This window comes from Pseudocercospora fijiensis, assembly GCF_000340215.1.
Source record: "Pseudocercospora fijiensis CIRAD86 unplaced genomic scaffold MYCFIscaffold_9, whole genome shotgun sequence".
Lineage (NCBI taxonomy): Eukaryota > Fungi > Ascomycota > Dothideomycetes > Mycosphaerellales > Mycosphaerellaceae > Pseudocercospora > Pseudocercospora fijiensis.
The window spans coordinates 1,506,181-1,521,204 of record NW_006921540.1 but is presented as its reverse complement, the minus strand read 5'-3'; the positions used below and the strand labels follow the sequence as shown (position 1 = coordinate 1,521,204).

At 41.6% G+C, this 15,024-nt stretch overlaps 3 protein-coding genes across 3 annotated transcripts; 2 read left to right on the top strand and 1 right to left on the bottom strand.

Moving 5' to 3' along the window:
* Positions 1–250: 250 nt before the first annotated feature.
* MYCFIDRAFT_208982 (uncharacterized protein) lies at positions 251–11,030 on the bottom strand (the record flags this gene model as incomplete). The annotated part of the gene is made up of 6 exons (XM_007932649.1): positions 251–283; positions 9,467–9,554; positions 9,592–9,629; positions 9,656–9,720; positions 9,746–9,765; positions 9,805–11,030. The coding sequence occupies 6 exons, from the start codon at positions 11,028–11,030 to the stop codon at positions 251–253; spliced, it is 1,470 nt and encodes a 489-aa protein (XP_007930840.1).
* A 630-nt stretch (positions 11,031–11,660) lies between these two features.
* MYCFIDRAFT_87829 (uncharacterized protein) lies at positions 11,661–13,162 on the top strand. Its single transcript, XM_007932648.1, has 2 exons — positions 11,661–12,908; positions 12,956–13,162. Exons 1-2 carry the CDS (start codon positions 11,675–11,677, stop codon positions 13,111–13,113), a joined length of 1,392 nt encoding a protein of 463 aa, XP_007930839.1. The 5' UTR covers positions 11,661–11,674; the 3' UTR covers positions 13,114–13,162.
* A 529-nt stretch (positions 13,163–13,691) lies between these two features.
* Positions 13,692–14,693, top strand: MYCFIDRAFT_144522 (glycosyltransferase family 8 protein; the record flags this gene model as incomplete). Its single annotated transcript, XM_007932647.1, has 1 exon — positions 13,692–14,693. A coding segment is annotated over one exon (1,002 nt), but the record flags the coding sequence as incomplete, so codon positions are not given.
* Between the last annotated feature and the right edge of the window lie 331 nt (positions 14,694–15,024).

Genomic DNA, 15,024 nt, shown 5'->3' with positions numbered 1-15,024 from the left:
AGAGGAAGGAGGCTCTTATAGTCCGGCTTAACTAGCTATTAATAGTAATAGCTACTCGGCGAGTATTACGGAGGATCTCCCGAATATCGTCTAACGTAGTCTCTTTATTCTTTTTAAATATAATACGCTAGGTTGTCGCGCCGAGAAATAGGGGAGGGTAGTTTATAAGATATAGATATATCTTCTATATAGACTCCCTTTTATAGAAGTCTTCCGAAGGACCGTTTATAGCTAGCATTTCGTTTGCTAGTTACCCAAAGTCTTCGGGGGAGAAATCGGTAGCCTTTAATCCCAGAGCTTCCTTAAGCGTAGCCTATATTAATTAGCTAGATCTCTACGGTTTATTAGGCATTTTAGAAGACGTACCTCTTTCTAGAACGCTATATCTATATTAACCCTCCTCTTTTCTTAAGATTCCCTATATCGTTTAGAATAGAGATAGTTCGTAGGCGATAAGTTACTATCCCCTAGTTCCGGGTATTTTAAGATTAAACTATAGAAGTTATAGACAATTACTAGTTAACCTTTAAGTCGAGAAGTCGTATAACGGTGTTATACCTAGTCTATAAAGAACTTCTACAATATATCCGTTCGCTCCTTACTACCCTATTATATCGAGTATTTCTAGAGTTTATACTCCTTCGAACGTAAGTATAAAGGGAACTATATCTTATAGACCTATTAATTAAACTGCTCGGTATACTCGGGTTTCTAAAGATACGCCTAGCTAGCCTTTTCGAAGATATCTGGGTTAATACTCGATATTCTTATATCTCCGAACAACCTTCTACTTAGACTCTATAAAAGTAAAGACTAGGTAGTAGTATCCTATAATAAATTCCTACTACTAGGATTCAGAGAGGATAAATCTAGCCCTAATCGTTATCTAGGACTTAATAGGCTCGAAGGTAAGTATATAACCTTCTCTCGACGTTATCGTAATCTCGCTCGTATACTAGACTGTTTCGACTATCGTCTCGTTATTAGCCTTCCTAGTATAGCGCCTAGTATATATATAATATCGGTCGGTATGTTTTAAAGTTTCGTATAGTAAGGTAAGGACTTAGGAGTAGTAGATATATACTAGTAGCTATAGGGAAACACCCTTTCTTTTATAGTATCGTATCGTTAGGAATAGCTAGGTAGTAAATAGCTAGCTATCTTTTTTTTTGTTTCCTAGCTACCTAACTACTAGATTTTTTTTTCCTAGCTACCCTAGCTAGCCTAACTACTAGAAATTCTTTCCTAGCTACCCTAACTACCTGAATTTTGCCTTCTATACGGCGGCTCTCTCCTGCTAACGGAACCGAGCTACTATACCTAACGAATCTAAGCTCGTTTTTAGTCTTAATCTATCCTCTTTTAGTATAAGACACTCGATAAGTAAATTCTTAGGCCGAGTCTAACTACGAAACCTAAGACTAACTAATAGCTCTATTAACTAATCCTAATCCTCGAACTCCTTCCGCTTCTTAGTAAAGACCTTAAAGAGCGTTCGAGCTTCGTCGGGTACTTACGGAGTAGTCGAGATAAAGCCGTATCGCTAAAATAGGTAATCCCTCGGAGGCTTATATAGAGATTTAGAGAATTTTAACGCTAACCTATCCTACTAGTAGCTTAGATTCCGGATATAAGCCCTCTCTGCCTTAGTAAAGATTTTATATAGTAGTAGCACTCTACCCTCGAGAAACGCTTTCTATTTAACTATTAGTATCTACCGGCTACGAACGCCGGCTATATATACCGAGTATAGAATAATTACCTATCCCCCTTCCTCCTTTAGTAACACTTCTACCGTCCCTAGATACCTAGCCCCGATCGTATTAATCGTAAGCTACTTTGCCTTTATAGACGTAAAGGCTTCGCTCTAATACTAATAAAGAAACTTCTACTCTATATCGAGGATATAAAGACGACTAGTCTCGATTCTAATCCTTACTAGCTTTTCGTAGTAGCTTTAACTATAATTTTCTAGATTAATAGGACTTATACCTTAGCCCTTTACTAGTATGTCGTCTCTTTAACTGTACTCGATCTGCTCCTAGCGCTTATCGTCTATAGCGTTAGGCCCTAAGACTATACCTATTACTAGATCGACGTATAGTATCTCCTCGCTTTTTTTAGTTCCTTTATTCGTAGTATTAAGCTCTATCGCGGTATCCTAAACTCTAGTATTATTATTCTCGGCTATCTAAACATCTCCGTTACTATCGGTCGTATCGATAGAGGTAGCGGCTATAGGTCTAAATACTATTAGTTAACGTTTTAAAGAAAAATATGCCGGCTATAGCTGCCGGCTATAGCTGCTAGCTACGGCCGCTAGCTAGATTAACTTATGCTACTAGAACTTTACGCTCGAAAACTAGCCGCAATTCTTTCCTCCTCTTAGCCTTCTCTTAGGTTGTCTTCTTATTCTAACCTTTACTTTTTTCTATAGGCGCTAGCTATTAATAGAATGCCTTATTCCGCGCCTTTCTTCTCTTATTCTTAGCTCTTTTATCCTTATCTATCTTCTCCTTTCTCTCGTAGTCTCGTATAGAATTCTTCTTTATAAAGTACTCCTCTTTAGTCTTACGCTTTTTAGTTAGATACTTAGGTAAAATAAACTCGCGGTCTTTAGTTCTATCTTCTATTTAGCGCGCGGCGCGCTTCTCTCTTGCTATTATAAGAAAAAGGAATAGGGGCGTAGCGTATAGTAGTTATTATCGGTATAGATATAGAGGAAGAAGTTAAAAGGTATAAGAATATTACGAAGCCCTAATTGTTACCGCCTATATAACGTTATATAAGTAAGCTTTCGTAACTACGGTAACTACGCCCTAGTAATAGCAACTACGCCCTAGTAACGGTAACTACGCCCTAGTAACGGCAACTACGCCCTAGTAACGGCAATAGAGCGTAGTAAATATAATCTAGTAACTATTATAGCCGGCAATCGTAGCCGGTAGTCGAATAAGAGTGTCCTTATAGTAAAACTACGCCTTAGTAATAGCAACTACGCCCTAGTAACGGCAAAAGAGCGTAGTAAATATAACAGAGTTACTATTATAGCTAGCAATCGTAGCCGGACCGGCAGTCGAATAAGAGTGTCCTTATAGTAAAACTGATATAGTCTCTAGTTTAAACTAGGAATCTATATAGTTCGAAAAAACCAAACCGGAACTAGGGAGCTAGTTCGCCGCTAAGAAACTAAACTATATACGTTTAGTAGTTCGGAAACCGAACTACTATAGGGTCTAAGTAGCCTTTAAGTCCTATAGGAATACGGTTATAGCCGCCGAAGAGTTAGCTTGTCTAAGGGCAAACTAGAAGGCTTCCGAAAGCGATCGCTAGGTAACTTAGTTACGACTTAGAGACCCGATTTTAATAGCCGTTCGTACTACTAGCCTACTCGAGGGCTATTATATATACTTAAAGCGCCGAGACAAGCGTTAGATACGTAAATAGAGCTTACGAGGTACGTATTCGTCCTATTCCTATAAATTCCTTAGTACGGCGGCTTTTAGTATTATTCTTATACTTCTATAGCTTCTTAGCTCTTCTAGAAATAATAACTAACTATTATAGGTATAGTTCTATACGTCGTTTAGATTAATAGCTATATTCGCGACCGAGTCCGTTAAAATAGCGTAGTTAGGAGGTTATTAGATAGCCTCTAATATAGCGGCAAAGTAAGACTATCGAATTAAGGCGCTTACCTCTCGTAATATAGAAGAAGTTAGCGGATTAGCTTATATAGTACTATAACGATATTAATAACTGTAAGCCTATCTAGCGGATAGCACTACCGGCTCCGTACGATAGCGTTTATAGTAAATAATTCTACTAATTCCGTTACGAAAACTTTTTTACCGATCCTATCGATCCTATCGATCCTAGTAATCGCGAGCGATCGCGAGCGATCCTAAGCTATCCTAGAACGATAAATAGGTAACTTATAAAAGTTAGACTTTTGCCTAATACTAGACTAAAAATAGAACATTTTTGTTATATATTACTAAGCCGTAACCCTTCTAGATAAAGAGATATAAAGGAAAGAAAATCGCTTTTTTAGACATTTTGCTTCTAATTTATCCTTTTTTCTAGTAGGCTTATAGCTTAGTAATATAGTAGAAAGGTACTCTATTTTTAGTATATTATTAGAAGAAAATATAAAATTTATAGATTTTCTACGAAACTAAAGCTAGGGAACAGAAATAAGCAATGTAGTATTTTAGCTTTTCTAAGTTATACTTTACTATTTTTAGAAATCTAAAAAAAAGAAGTTAAAGTTCTACCTACTAATAAGAGTATTATAAAATTTTTAAGTCTTAATACCTAGTAGTTATCTTAGAATCTAGAAAAGAATCTCGAGTATTTCGAGTGTACTTTTTTTCAAAGTTCTGCTTATTAAGCGTCGGCTTTTAAAAGAAACCTTAACGAAATATCGGCTGCATTTAACGAAACCTTAACGAAAAAAATTTATTTATAAAAAAAACCTACGAAACCGCGAAATTTGACCTATATAAGTGCGTAATACCCCGAAATACCTCGTAGTAGTAGTAGTAGTAGTAGTCGGGCTCTAACTTGTCCCGCGTCCTTTATATTCCTTAGCCTAATTTCGGGACGGCCCGTCCCGAAATTTGCGATCCTATCCGATAGGATCTTTAACGTACAATCCCGAGGATTCTAAGGATCCTAAGGATTCTAAGCAATTCTATCGATAGGATCGTCGCGATCGGAAAAAAAGTTTTCGTAACGTCTAGTATAGCTATTACCTACCTTATAAGTATATTTAGCGCTTCTATATCGAGGGAACGAGTATTCTTATACTAGAACGTTACCGGCTCTATATTAATCGCTTCTAAGGTCTAGATAGTAATCTAATCTATCCTTAATAGTACTAGACTAAGCTAATTATAGACGGCGATAATTAGTTAAGTATAGTAGGTACTATTAAGGTCTATAAGGCACTAGGAGTATTACGGAAGCGCTAAGTAAAGGACTGCTTCTATTCTATATACGAATTAGTCTCGTAGGCCTTCTTCCGGTTCTACGACTCGTAGGCTTCTAACCTAACCGTCGTATAGCAATATAAGGCCCTTCTATAGTAGGTTACTAACTACGCTTTAATAAGCTATAACTTAATTAACGCGTATATATAATAGTAGTTTAATAACGGCTATTAAGAGAAGTAGCGAGATATAGATAATAGGCTATTACGCTAACCTATCTTTCGGTTAAAGCTATTACTAATACTATCTAACTCTAAAGATTTAGAAGTTAGTAAAGTAATATTTACTAAGCCTCCGATTAGGCCTTATAAGTTATATCTTAGTTAACGTCTATACGCTATATAATTCTAGTCTACCTAGCTACTACGCTATTATAGAGATTAGCGACTTACTTATTTAGTCGGATAATAGAAGCGATAGTAGCAATAGCGACGCTTTATATAGAGTAGATAGTAAAGACAACCTATTCAAGAGCCTATTAAATATAGACCTTCTTCTATAATCTATACTAATTAGTCGATTGCTACTATCTTTACTAAAAGGCGCTAGTAAAAGTAATTAATACGATAACGACGAGGTATTAAGGTAGTAATCGTCGTTACTATCCTTACTAGACGATTTGCCTTTACTAAGTAGTCTGTTTATACTATCTATAGTACTATCTATAGCTCTATATTTATTATCTATTCTTCTATATACTACTAAAGACACTTTACTTAATCTACTATAGCTATTAGGCAGCTCTTATAAGCCTCGTCGTTGTTAGAAGCCCTTAACTAGTAAGCTAGTAATATCTTCGAAACGCGCCTATAGAAGATTATATATAGATATACTATACCTACTGCCCTATATAGACTAATCCTCTCGTAATGTATCTCCTATACTAACTAGACTACTAAAACGACGGATCTAAAAAGGAGCTATCGCTTCTAAGCGGTAGTAATAGTACTACTAGGGCATAGTTATAGACTTAGTCGTTTTCGAGCGATTATAGCTATTCGGAATAGTAGAAATCCGAGGTAACTAGCTTTTATAGGGGTAATTTGTAATATCTCGATTTATATACTAGTTTACGTAGTTTTAGGGCACTTTATAGGGTTGTATAGAACCCTCGAGGTATATATAATTTACGTTCTTAGTTAATCTACTCGTATCTATTCTAGCTAGTAGAGAGACAAACTAGGAAACAAAAATACCCTAGCTACTAAACCGAGCCCTAGCTACCTACCCGAGCCCTAGTATAACCTAGTACTAGCACTATTATAGAATCGCCTTTATATAGAATTACGTACTCTTTCTACCTAATATAGGCTATTTCCGTTCTTAGTTAGTATTATTAATAGGCGCGCTACGGGTTACCTAGGATATCGCGCCTCGAATTCTACCGTAGACCTAAAATTCGCATTTCTTCCCTCTTTTATAGTAGATTGCCTAGTAACTATCGAAAATAGCTAAATCTCTATCGTATAACGAGTTTCTCGAAGAAGTTATCGCTAGCGGCGGTATCGTAGTAGCGGCGGCGGCGGCGGAGGCGGTAGTAGTAGTTAAGTCGTAGAAAGGGGTAGAAATACTAGTAGAAGGTATAGAAGGCGCGCGATCGACGGTGCTAGAGGTTAAGTTATAGAAAGAGGTCTAATTTGTCTTAGAGATACGTATTCGAGGCCGCTTACGCTTACTATCGCTACTGCGTAAGCGTATTAATCTACTAGATTATTAGTTAGTATTACTACGCCCTTAGAAGCACTTATTCTTACTGAAGAAGCGCGCTCGTAGTCTAATACCGCTTAAGTCGCAATTTCCGTTATATCGAGCTCTTAAGTCGTACGTCTATACCTTCGGAAAGGCGACTAGATTCGAGTTTAAGTAGTATAAGCCGTAGAAGAATAAGAATAATCTTAAATATCGCTACCGCTAGGTATATAGTTACTTCGGCTTACTAGATAAGCGTACCTAGAAGGAAGGAGTAATAAAGCGGAAGTTAACCTCGAAGAAGATAGGTTATAAGTTCTACTTCTACGTAGTTACTATCGACCCTAGCTAGCCCGAAGGTTAGTAGGTTATTCGCTATTCTCCGGAAGAAGAGTACTATTTCTATAACTACGAGAAGGACGACGTTATTACCCTTACTATCTATAGAAGGTAGTCGAGAATAGTATAGTTTCTTAAGCAACTCGAGCGGCTTTAGTAAGCCCGAATACTAACCTCGAAGATTATAGTATACTTTCGAGGCCGTAGTATTCTCCTAAAGCTAAAGGATATTAATAATGTTGCCTAGACTCGAAATATTAAGGCACGTTAATACCTAAACTAGGCTAAACGTATAGTTTAGTTACTAGACGACCATACTATCTTTTACGATATTATCGAGAACCTAGGAAAAAGAGCTATTCGGTATATAGTTGCTCTCTATCCTCGCCTAATAAAGGCCTTTAAGAATACGCTATATACGCTTATCTTAGACACGACATACTCTACAAATATCTATAACCTTAAGTTAATAGACATTATTAGTACTAATCCTATAAATAATACTATTAAATTAGGCGTTAGTCTTATCCGTCTAAAGCTAGATAGGGTAGACTTTGTTACGCTCTTAAAGGCTATCTAGGAGGGCCTTAAACAAGTAGATTGCGCTATGCTATCGGTTATTAGTACTAACCGTATAGAAGCTCTTATAGGTACTATTAAGGAGGTATTTCCGGAGTCTACTAATATCGTATATAACTAGTATCTATAATAAGATATATTAACTCGAGTTCGTAAGGAACGAGGCGAGTTTAGTTAAGTTAAGAGCGACGGTTATTAGATAGACAACCCTTAAACTAGTAAGTTTCTATAGCTCTTTATATATACTATCTATAGTTAAACTAAATAGGAGTTTAACGAGAACGTAAAGAAGTTAGACAACGTATATCCTATATTTAAGACCTATCCCCACAACAACTAGTAGCGATATAAGGCTTATATTGTCGACTACTAGACTAACAAGGTTCTTTACTTTAGTTATAAGACGACCTCTCGAGTTAAAGCTATATATAGATATATAAAAATAGTAGCTTAACTATAGTAGCCGCTACGATATCTTTACGCTCTTTAAGAGCCTATTATAATAGTAGTAAGAAGGTTACGACCGCCGTCGTATTGCCCTTACTAAGAACCTAAAGAGATGCAATAAGGCACTAACTAGACTATTCTAGGCGAGTATATCTCGTATAATAAGCGACTATTGCTTGCTCGAGGTAAAGGTACTATATTTACGAGCTAACGACCTTCTACTTACTATAACTAACAATAACGGCAACGAGGTAAAGCACTTAGCGTTCTCGTATAGCTATCTACGGTACCGCTATAACGATTACCTTCGTAAGACCTATAGTTATCTATATATCTACGACTTAATAAAGCTTATTAAGACAAGCGGCAATCGCGCCGTTCTATTACTAAGTTACTTCTACGAGTACTAGTTTATCGACTTCTATAGAATAGTCTGTTTATAAGAGCTAGAGGTAATCTTTAGTAACTGTAAACCTCTTACTAGCGGAGCTATATTATATATAACAAAGCGCGCTACTATAGCTCGCGAATTAGACGACCTAAATAAGATAGCAGTCGCTAAGCGATAGAAGATAGCGATAGCTAGAACGACTAAGTTTATACTCGAGCCTAGTATCTTACTTACTTAGCTAAGGACGACTATTAAGTACTATAAGTACGTTAAGAGCTAATACCGCACTTAATAATACTCTTATTAGAAGGCTAATCGTGCGTATAGCTCTACTTGCTATCTAAGCGGCTTTAAGTACTATAATCTACGCGTCGAGTCTTTACTTCTAAAGGTACTAGGGCCTCCTTCTAAGCTAGATTTACTCTACTAAGAGATTAAAGACCTCCGAGTACGTAAGAACGCTCGATTATAGGTAGAAGAACAACGTACGAGATAGTAAGTAGACTATAGCCGCTAGTAAGCGGTATTATATAAGCAATAATAACGATAGGCTGCTTAGTAATAGTACTAGTAGTCGCTTATATAGCTAGTAGAAAGGCCGCTCTACTACTAGGTGCTATAGTAATAGCACTATTAGTTTGCTTAGTAGTAGCACTATTAGTTTACTTAGTAAGGGAGTATACTAGTTAGTAACTAAGAGACTAGTATAAGCTAGTATATATAGCCTCGCGTAGTTATAAGGCGGTAGGTCGTAGTCCGCTTAGGCCTAAGTAGATAGCTAATAACTAATAACACCTTTAATTTTGCTATACTACTAATTTGCTAACAAACTTTAGCTTTATAGCTAGTAGTAGTATTGCTAGTAGTAGTATTGTAGTAGTTGCCCGGCTAGCGGGGCCTGTATCGACGCGATTATCCGCTTCTATACGCGATTATGTATAGAACAGCCGATCTCGTAATCTCGGGTTATGCTAGGGCTCGGGCGGGTAGCTGGGGCTCGGTTTAGTAGCCAGGCAAAAATACCGACGCCGGCGGAGCGGAGTGTATTTAGAGAGCAAAATTGCTCCATCCTTTCGTGAATAGCGAAATGTGCTCGAATTACCTCGCATCCTGCGCTTTGGATCGCAAGCACACTTCGATGTAGCGCTTCACTTCAGCGCTGATAGATTACCACGCGAGCAGCTAGGGTTCTGAAGGTGAAGCAGACATCAAACACGGGAGATGTACCACGCATCAAGCCACAGAGGCTCTGGTCGCTGGCCATGTGCGATACACGCGGTGCTATTCAGAAAGGATTCTGCTCAACAGGTGACCAAGACTGTCAGACTGTGAACCAAGTCAGCATCGGGCAGTCAGTATCGAGACGCCCGTGAGCTACTCACATGAGGCGGCTGAGTGATCTGAAAATGGTTACCGGTCATGTAGTCGAATGTAAAGGTCGCGCCTGGAAGTAATATCTCCCATCCCTCACTCTGAAGATGTGGCCTTGGCTCAAGTAGAAACCTGGTGACCTTGACTTTCATATCAACGTCAAGGCCGGACTCGGGAACACTCTTGACCAAGCCGTCTTTCACCCAGATGAGGTTGACCTTGGGCGGCACTTGGTTCTGAGGAAGCGGGACTGGAGTGTATTTCTCGACTGACAGCACTGTTGAAGTAAAGTGTTGCACGAGCCATTCTGGCGCTTTCTTGGCCCCGGAAGCACCCATGAGGCCTTTCTTCGTAAGTTCTGCGACCACTTGCGCAGGTAATGCTTCATATCGTAGTCGACAAGGAGAGTCGATCAAAATCAATCTCTCGACCTTCTCGCCGGCGGCTGTGAGAAGCTTCGTGACTTCGAAGCTGTAGTAGCCACCAGCAGACCAGCCACCAAGCGTGTATGGCCTGTCTTTGGGCTGATATTTGCGAATCTCGTTGATCCACAACCTGGCCATCCGTTCGATGGAGCAAGTGAAGTTCTCAGCTTGGCGCAGGAATGGCGAGTTGAGGCCAATCAGGCAGACGTTGCCGCCCACAGTTGGTAGAGTGCCGTAAGACGTGCCTGCTCCGCTCCCGTCAGGAAGCAGAAAGGCCACTGTGCTGGCATTGTCTGGTTGGCCTTGAAGCACTACCGATAAGGGCACTTTCGGCTTGGGAACGCCTTCCCAGGGATCTGCTGGCTCGACTGGTGCAGAGGTGGCAGTGTCTTGGACAGCATTCTCTGTTCGCTTCACATCGCCCACAAGGAAGGCTTTGAACTCTCCTACCGTCGGGCATCTAGCGAAGACATCAACGGGTACTGGGATGCCAGCATTAACCAAGTCGGAGGCCGTCGCGGCGGCAAGCATGTCCCCAAGCCCGAGGAACTTCCAGGTTTCGTGGTCTTGAAAGTCATACGGCTCAATATTGATGGCTTCTCCAACGATCTGCAGTCCTTGCTGCAGCCGTTCATCTGAGGTCATAGTAGGAGATGCGTGAAAGTGACGACGACTTGCGAGTTGTTCGTGCACAAAGCACCCCACGCATGCTTGGCCTGTTGAACAAGCTGCTATGAACAGATGGCAGTAGCTTTCGGAGCGGGCGAAATCCCTGCAACTAAATTGAAATCTCATTCTAATAAATTGAAATCTCGGCTTCTGTAGATTACTTATACAATAGTAGCAATTGTAACTCTTAGGTATATACCATACTAGGAACAATACTTAGTATTAAAATATAAGGTACTAATAGAGTCTACTAGTATTATTTTAGAATATTAAAACTTATATTTAGTATACTAGCTATTTATAAAGAAATATCTAAACTATATAAAATATTATTCTTTAATATTATAATATATATACTATTTAACTATTTAAAGTAGAACTAGTTTTTTATATTTATTATAATAGATTTAATAAAAATAGTACTAGAAATACTAGTTTTGAATATTTCATAAAAATAGCGAAGATAGATTTAAGAAGAATTAGGCTCTCTATAGCTATACATTGTTATTAGAGACTACTATCTTAAAAGCAAATACAGTACAAGAGAAGAGTAACGCAATAGGCCGAAGTGATTGTCTGTTGGTTTGTAGCGATTGTCTATGTTCTCGGTTGGTACCGAGATTTGAACTTGTTGGGCTAAGATTCTAATTTAGTCGCTAGGGCGCTTGACGTGTTCGCGTTCTCAATCTACGCGTACGCGTCTTCCCCAAGTAGAGGCTATCGTCGAGGCCTCTTAGAGAGCAGCACTCGCCGTGCGCACTGTCGGCAAGATGTCGCAAGACTACAACGAATATCTGGCCGTCAATGTGTTAAATGAACAGCACTATGTCACATACCGAAACTTGAGCCGAGCGTTGAAAGTGCACAGCAATACGGCAAAGCAGATGCTGTACGAATTTCACCGCAAGCAGCATAGCAAGAAGCCCGGCAGCGTTCACGCAACTTACCTCGTCGCCGGCACGAAGCGTTCCCACACTGCGTCGAGCACTGACACCAATGCGGATGGCAAACATGACCAAGATGAAAATGACCAAGATGGAGACGTGCCGATGAACAGCAGTCCGCCCATGCCAAGCAGCTCTCTCCATCAGCCACATGCCGAACACAATTCCAGTGCCAGTAACCGGGAGGTGGAGGTCGCGTTGATCAGGTCGGTGATGTTGGTGAGGGAGCAGCAGCTAGAAAAAGCGAGGGCCCAATTTGAGACCATCACTGGCATCCACATCTACAGCCTGCAGCCGAACGGTCTGAGCGACTTCCAGCTGTTGACCGACTGCAATCGGAGGCTGCTGTCCGACTATGCGAACGAAGACCCATTGACGGAGTGGAAACAATATGGTGTCATACAGAATGCAAACGTCAAGCGAAGGACACGCAAGAATGCACCGCCAATTCCGCCTCCCGCGGCAACTGCAAAAAAGCCCGAGCCGACGAAAGCAAAACCAGTTACAGTGCCGCAGCAGCCAGCACGGGAGGATAGTCAAGACTCAAAAACGCCGGTCACGAGTGCGACAGCAAAGACTGCGACATCAAGCACGACCAAGAAGGGAGCAACATCGAAAAAGGAAGGCGGGTTGCGAAAGGCGTTTGCAAGAGGCGCTGCGAAGTTAAGCAAATCAGAGTCACAGCAGAGTGCAACGGTCCCTTCTCCTCCCGCCGAAGATGCACCAATGACTGGCTTCTCAGACGACGATGATGACGATGTTGACGCAACTCTTGCCGAGCCAGAGGAGACTAGAGGGCCCTCGGGAGCTTCGAGGAAAGATAGGAAGGCTGCACTGGAAGCGATGATGGACCGGGAAGACGAATCAATGGATGATGCACCAGAGCCCGCCGACGAGCCAGCACCTGAAGATAAGAGCCGGCACGATGATGGTGCCTTGGACAAGAACGCCGCGAGAGACGAGGAGTCGAAGGAGACCGTCACTGTGGAGAACGGTCGTAGACGTGGCCGAAGACGGATCATGAAGAAGAAGACAGTCAAAGATGAGGAGGGCTACCTGGGTACGTGCCACCCCCTTCTCTGCCTGGCCTTTGCTAATGCATCACAGTCACTAAGGAAGAGCCGGTTTGGGAAGAGTTCTCAGAAGAAGAGCCCGCCCCTAAAAAGGCAAAAGTATCAGCGTCTGCTCCGAGTTCGAAAGCTGGCGAGAAAAAGACTGCAAAGAAAGGTCAGGGCAACATCACGTCTTTCTTCGGCAAAAGGTAGACATGTAGCATGCCGCACAAGCATGGAAATTAACCAGCATTCCGTTGTGATCGCACATCCCTTGCCCAGACGCGTCGCGTTATCTTATCCACACATTTAATATGGACTTCATCGCAATGCTCGCACTCCCACACGAGGTATATGACTGCCTTCTACACGACCAAGGCTCTCGGCCGCGAATGGCTCCCCTCGCCCGTGCGAGGTGTGAAAAAAGGGCGATATGGAACTTGGCCGCCACTGGAGTCCGCTAAAATGAGACAACCTGCAGATGTTCCGTCTGGAATTTGGCATAAGAGATGGAGCAGGACTCATGAGCGGTTCGTGTTGTCCGTTCTGATACTGACTGGGCTCTGGATACTTGGAGGTTCCATGCGGCGACGACTTCTGCAGGAATTCGATCTCAGCGCTGGTCATCCACATCTTCGTCTCCCATGGCTCTCTAAACACTCGTCCATCGACGCCCTGAATCTTGTCTTCCCCGATGAGACCTGGTCTTCATTTGCCTGTAAGCGCATTTGAGTCTATCAGCACATTGTTCTCGAAGCCAATACTGACCGATCACGCCTCGCGCTTTAGATGTCAGCTACGCCACTGACCTGCCAAATCTCTGCTCTTCGCTGCAGCTGTTTGAAAGCCTGCAACGACTTCACGCCAAGCCAGATCGCATCTTGCTCTACCCCGGCGATCTCTGGAACGTTTCCGACACAAGCAGCCAGAACACCGAAGCTCGCCTTCTGCGTCAAGCAGGTATATACGGCGCGAAACTGCAACCGATTGCACTGACGATGGCTTCTCCACCTCCTGCAGAGTCTGCCTGGGCAAACTCCTTTGCAAAGCTCCTCGCCTTCAACCAAACCCAATACCGACGAGTCCTTGCCCTTGACAGCGACAGTACGATTTTGCAAAATCTCGACCACCTCTTCCTCCTTCCCCCAGAAGTCGAAATCGCAATGCCTCGAGCTTATTGGGAATCATCGAATACGTTCATGATGCCACACTCACCTAAACTATGCTCTTCCATGATTCTTCTCACTCCTTCTGAGGCTGCTTTCAACACTGTGCAATGGCACACCGCCAATCGTGGTGCTTCTGACTATGACATGGAGATTGTGAACAAGCTGTTCTATTCGTCTTCCTCGGACAGTGTAACGATGATTTTACCACATCGAGGGTACATTCTACTCACGGGCGAGTTCAGAGAATCCAATCATTCCGCATACCTAGGGGACAAGGGCAAGTGGAGCACGGAAATGGCGCTGGAAGAAGCACACTATGTTCATTTCAGTGACTTCCCGCTCCCCAAACCGTGGGCTGCGCAGAGCTACGAATTGCTCAAAAGCGCGAGACCTGAATGCGGCGGAGAAGGACGTCAGGATTCATGCGAGGAAAGAGAGGCTTGGGACTGGTTGTACCGCGATTTCCGGCAAAGGAGAAGGAACGTCTGTGGCTCGGAGTTCGAAACATGGTTGGAAGTCGAGAGTGAGATGGAAGTGGCGAGATTACTGGGAGATGTTCCGACAGGTACAACCACTGTCGGCGAGCACGCGGTTGTTGAGACGGCCGTAGTTGCAGTGGCATAAGAAGCATAGTGCGATCCCAGACTCGATACCCAAGCTTTACGAGACAGGCCTTTGGGTAGCGCGCTTGTCTCGACAGTTTTAGATTCTAGGAAAGACATTTACTTACGATAGCTAGGGACTGTTAGAATATGTAGTTCTTAGGTAGCAACCTAGAAGCTCCTGCTAAGCTAGCTTAGATTATATAACAAGGGTTATTAAACTAATCTAAAGCAATACCTTCTAGGGGTTTAGTAATAATAATAATAATAATAATAATAATAATAATAATAATAATAATAATAATAATAATAATAATAATAATAATAATAATAATAATAATAATAATAATAAT

Bases quoted from the DNA above. Each gene is read 5' to 3' on its own strand.
- MYCFIDRAFT_87829 (XM_007932648.1), top strand. From the start codon at position 11,675: ATGTCGCAAGACTACAACGAATATCTGGCCGTCAATGTGTTAAATGAA. The intron at 12,909-12,955 runs GTACGTGCCACC...AATGCATCACAG, and splicing joins AGATGAGGAGGGCTACCTGG to TCACTAAGGAAGAGCCGGTT.